This window comes from Crassostrea angulata, chromosome 2, assembly GCF_025612915.1.
Source record: "Crassostrea angulata isolate pt1a10 chromosome 2, ASM2561291v2, whole genome shotgun sequence".
NCBI lineage: Eukaryota > Metazoa > Mollusca > Bivalvia > Ostreida > Ostreidae > Magallana > Magallana angulata.
The window spans coordinates 1,922,375-1,927,595 of NC_069112.1; the positions used below are offsets into that span (position 1 = coordinate 1,922,375).

At 33.0% G+C, this 5,221-nt stretch overlaps 1 protein-coding gene across 1 annotated transcript; it reads left to right on the forward strand.

The window, feature by feature from the left end:
• The first annotated feature begins 245 nt into the window (after positions 1-245).
• Positions 246-2,175, forward strand: LOC128171398 (C-C chemokine receptor type 7-like). The gene has a single exon (XM_052837195.1). It carries the CDS (start codon positions 251-253, stop codon positions 1,259-1,261), a length of 1,011 nt encoding a protein of 336 aa, XP_052693155.1. The 5' UTR covers positions 246-250; the 3' UTR covers positions 1,262-2,175.
• Positions 2,176-5,221: the final 3,046 nt, after the last annotated feature.

Consider the following 5,221-nt stretch of genomic DNA (forward strand, 5'->3'; position numbering starts at 1 on the left):
TGTCAGATTAATTCTATAAATATTTTCTTTTTAATTTTGTCCTGTAACGTTTCGATCAGATCGTTTATACCATTTGTACATGTTAGCACATATTTTTAAAGAAGGGAATACATATCTTGACATCTACCTGTAAACTAGAAACTACTTGCGAGAATAACACGCCCAGTTCTCACCAAGAAGAATATATATTTACTTATTGTCATCCTTACGAGAGTAGTTTACTGTCACGCAATTGCTACTGATTGCAGAGATGGCCAACTCATTTGAGAACGGAACAGGCGACCACCTCTATGCCTACGATTCTGAATCCGAGTACTGGTATTTCTCGTCTAATTATACCTGGCCGTGTTCAGACCGGTTTCCGTATCTATGCTCTGTATCCATCTCTGCAATATGTATTGCAGTGATAGGAATTCTGGGTAATTTGGCCGTGATCGTGTCGCTGATCAGAGGGAAGCTGTACAAGAAGTCATCCCATATGTCTATCCTAGTCTTAGCGATCACAGACATCATGTTTCTTGTCGTGTTCATCATACAGGAGTTTATCTACTTTCCTAACGAGTTCTACTTGAAAAGATTTTTCTCAGCTGAATTATGCGTCATAATTTTTGTCATGATTAACACCCCTTGCTTGAGCTCCTCTTTGAACATTATTTATCTGGCCTACGAGAGGTATGTTTTGGTCACCAATCCGTTTGTTTATATGGACAAACATACACCGAGAACCGTGGTCATCAGGGCGGTTATAACTTTCATCATTTTGGCCATCGTCAACCTGGCGTACGCCATCATCATGACGGACCTCTCTCGATGCCCTGATTTCATCTTGATTCCGACATATTACGGGTTTATAACGGTCCCCATCATTGGGATCTCGTTTATGTCGTTGGTATTTTTCCATTGCTCTAAAGTTTACAAAATAAGGAAACTTTCTAACGTACAGGGCAGACATACCAAGAGAACCAAACAGTTCCTGCACATGACAAAGATCGTCTACATCATTGTCATCACGTTCATTCTGTCTCAGATTCCCTACCTTATCTTTGACGTTGTGTCTATTTTTGAATCGTTTGATAACAATATCTGGCCGGAGGAGTACTATGACGTCATTCTCCATATTGGCATTGTTGCATGTCTGGTCAACTATGCCAGTAACCCGTTCATTTACTGGATAACACCGCTCAGTTGCGCCTTTAAACGTAGCGCAATCAAACATCCGCCACGGTTCAGTATTAACACAAAGAGCGAGACGGTTCCTTAGACAACACCTTTGTTTGTGCTTGCTCTTGCAACAGAGAACTTACGCGATACAAATGTTATGTAAAACCAAAACACAGGAATAGATGTATGCGCATGTACTGCACACTATTGTTTCAATTTTTAAGAACAAAAGATGGAAAGCTTTGTTAATTGTTATAATGTCATACGTAGGGTATTTTATGTTGATCATATTATGTTATAATTGTACGACTGATGTGATTTTCTCGTTTTATCTGTATTAATCTGGGTTCAGATGTTCCAATCATAAGTAGCGAAAAATTTAAAAAGAATAAATATCAAAAGATAATAATAACAGACACAATCATTTACAATCAAATGAATCATTATGTATAGATTGAGCTCTCTTGTTCGAGAACAAATTTTTTAGAATAACAATGTACGATGTTCTTTTCGATAGTAAAGTCTTATTTAAAAACTTCACAAGAAGTAAATAGTATAAGGATGGCGTGTTTGGACTATAAAAGATATGATTCTATAAGACTTGTTTCATTTGTGTATTCCAAGCGATGCAAGAGAGGTTTTTCTCTTAATAGGTTGAAATAGACTGATAATATAAAATAGTTGTCTTGAGTTCAGTTGATAGACGATCATCGAAAGCTAATGATGTTTAGGTTAAGGATTATTGTTTTTGTGTTTGTGAGTGTTTGTTTTGTTTTGTTTTTTGTAGTACACCAGTGATATAGAAAAATCAAAATATTCATTATGATGGGTATTCAATGTTAAAATAACACAAGGCGTTCTTCGTATTGTATCAAATAGTTTGTATTTGCCATCATATAAATGCATTGTCTACACTTAACTATTAATGGTGTCGCAGTTTGAATTAATGTATTAGTTTAGTGATATGTTGCATATGTTTTTACTGATAGTATTAATTAAATGAATACAACAACAATTCAGCAAGCAGGAGTCATTAATTCATTTGAAATTGAACAACAAAAGAGAGAGAGAGAGAGAGAGAGAGAGAGAGAGAGAGAGAGAGAGAGAGAGAGAGAAAAATTTCAAAATCACTTTTAAATTACCGACGGTGCTGACCCGATAGAATTGATTATGCTTTACTCCACGTAGCTTTGTATCTTAATCTTTGCACCTGTAAAGTGTCATCGCTTTTTGAAACACCCCATTATTTAAAAGGAAAAAAGGTGCTTACTAAATGAAGAAAAAATGAAAGAGCACAAATTTGCGGTTTATCTACCGTATTCATTTTTTTTAAAACAAATTGTTTCATGAATGCCTTGTAAAACTAAATCAAAGGCAATGTACAGGAAGAATAAAAAATGAAAGCATGTCAACTCATCGGAGGTGCATAAGTGGATCTTGGAATTTTCGAGCTGGTAAATATCAATTTAATCAATTAAATTTACTTTCAAAAAGATTAAAATTAAGTCATCAGTGTTGTGAAAATATAGTTAAAATTGCAACGTAAATGTACAAATCGCAATATTTGACACAACAAAATTAAGATTCGGTTATCATTATAGTCCGGTTAATAATTCCTGACAAAATTACGAGGGTTGTTTGGAAATTATTGAGACAGTTTGAATATTTTTCTTTCTAAGTGACGAAGTTTGGTGAAAATTGCATAAACATTGATGAAATCCCAACAAATAATTAAACAATGTAATATTAAAAGAATGTTTAATATTACGTTTACGACAGTAGATAAGCAAGTCTGTGGTCGAGGTACCCTTTGCAGTAAAACTTGGAGATCATATAATTCAAACATCTAGTTTCTAAGTGTCCGTAAAATTACATTGACTAAGGAAATCGAATTAATTAAGGTTTTTTTGGCCATATCTTGCGACTTATTTTTGATCGTTTCACTATTGTTTGAGTTGAAATATGGACATAGTACAAATGAATTGACCAAGCAATAGAAATTTGATATCGACTTAACGTTGAATTTTGACGTCAAGGCAGCGCAGCAAATATACATCAAACTGGTTGATATCTCAGAAGAAGATATTTAAAGCCACGCAGTTGCTTAAACAAAAACTATAGGATGACAAGTTATAAAGAGCCTCAGTTCATCATCTTTTTTTCACTGATTGTTTAACTAGAAATAAGACATAGGGACTAAATATCAAGTACTTTCCACAGTAATTTCCACACAAAAAAAGAAATAAAAAAAAGATAGAAAATGTAAATGATGAGATGATAACAAAAGATGAGAAATAAAAATAATTCAAACTAGTGCAGAGCTCGTGACAAAGCCACGAGTAGGTCTTCCGTTGTTGCTGCAAGTTAAAAACATATATGATTTGGTGTCAAACGATTATAATGACTAAACTTTCAATGCTGCGTTTGTTGTAAAATAGTGTTGTGATTGAAAGCCTGTATAAAACGTGTTTTGGAAAAGACAGGTAGAAAATGTTATAGGAAAACTATTTGTCGAACATAGGTTGTGTAATCGTTTCAAAAATTCTTTAAACAATGGAATGTTTAATGGCGATTTAAATTTTCAAAGGGAAGCAAGCATTGTTATATCCGGCATGTACTCATGATTGATGTCAGGAATTGTATTTAAAAAAAACGAACCGCCTACAAAACACGTAACTTTATCTGTAAGATAACTTCTGTATTTAAATCTTGCTAAATTTTTGAAGACTATGTGCAAGTTTGAAATTGTTGCATGTTGTCAAAATGGATGGCATTTCTGAACTTTTCTATTCATAAGTGTGTGTTATCTGATATTATATAATGATACAAGTACTAAACCTGGGCATTCAAAATAATAATCAGCTATCAAAGATCAGCGAGAGAATATATGCAAAAGTGATCATCTAAAATTTACACCAGATGGTGCTGTTTCATAGAGACACCGCTAAGTAACGTGAAATTAAATGAACTTATTTACAGAAATGAATTGTACTTCTCGCAACGATGCAATGGTATGCAAAATCCCTATTTTTATGTCAGTGCGTTTACAAATTAAATTGAATAAAACTTCAATTGCGCTACAGCCTTCATGTACACATGCATATTATTACAGTTCTGGAAACTATTTATCTTGTATTTTAAAGCTGCTTGGTTCGATTTTTTGGTTATTACTGAATCAAATGTTTGATATTTCATATCTAGAAAATAAGGAATACAAAGATTATATTGCAAAATTAGTTGATGAAGTAGATCAAGTGCAAAATCCAATAGATAAATGGGAACTTTTCAAACGTAAAGTTAAAGAATTGTCCATACTTTATGCAAAAAATTAAAAAAAAAAATATGAGACAAAAAATCATCGTAATTGAGTGGAGATAGAAACGATTGCAAATAGCCAGTGTAACAGTATTGATTATGGTAAACTGAAAGCACTTTATACCACATAGAATGAGATATATGACAAAAAAAAATTAAGGGGGCACAAAAACGATCAAAAGCAAAATGGATAGAAAGTGGCAAAAAAAACCCCACGAAATATTTCCTAAATTTTGAAAAACAAAATCAAACATCTAATATAATCAAAGAACTAAAAACATCAAATGGAGATATGATAAATTCCACAAATTCAATAATCGGAGAAATGAATAATTACTATACGAATCTGTTTAAAACCACAAATATTCCAACCGACAAGATTTTGACTTATCTAGACAATATAGTTACCAGTGTTGAACGAGAAAAACAAATTGATGTTAGATGAATTCCCTACTTTCGAAGAATGCAAAAACGCCGTACTTGATATGAAAGGAGAAAAGTCTCCAGGCTTAGATGGTTTATCCTGTGAATTCTACCAATGTTTTTGGAACATTATTGGACCAATTTTCTACGCCGCACTTAAAGAAGTTTTTAAACAAACATAAATGTCTGACTCTCAAAGGCTCTCTGTGATATCACTAATATACAAGAAAGGCGAAAAACAATTGTTAAAAAATTATAGACCAATTAGCTTAACAAATACGGATTATAAAATTATAGCTTGTGTTTTAGCTAAAAGATTACA

Coding starts and splice junctions, on each gene's coding strand:
- LOC128171398 (XM_052837195.1), top strand. CDS start 251: ATGGCCAACTCATTTGAGAACGGAACAGGCGACCACCTCTATGCCTAC.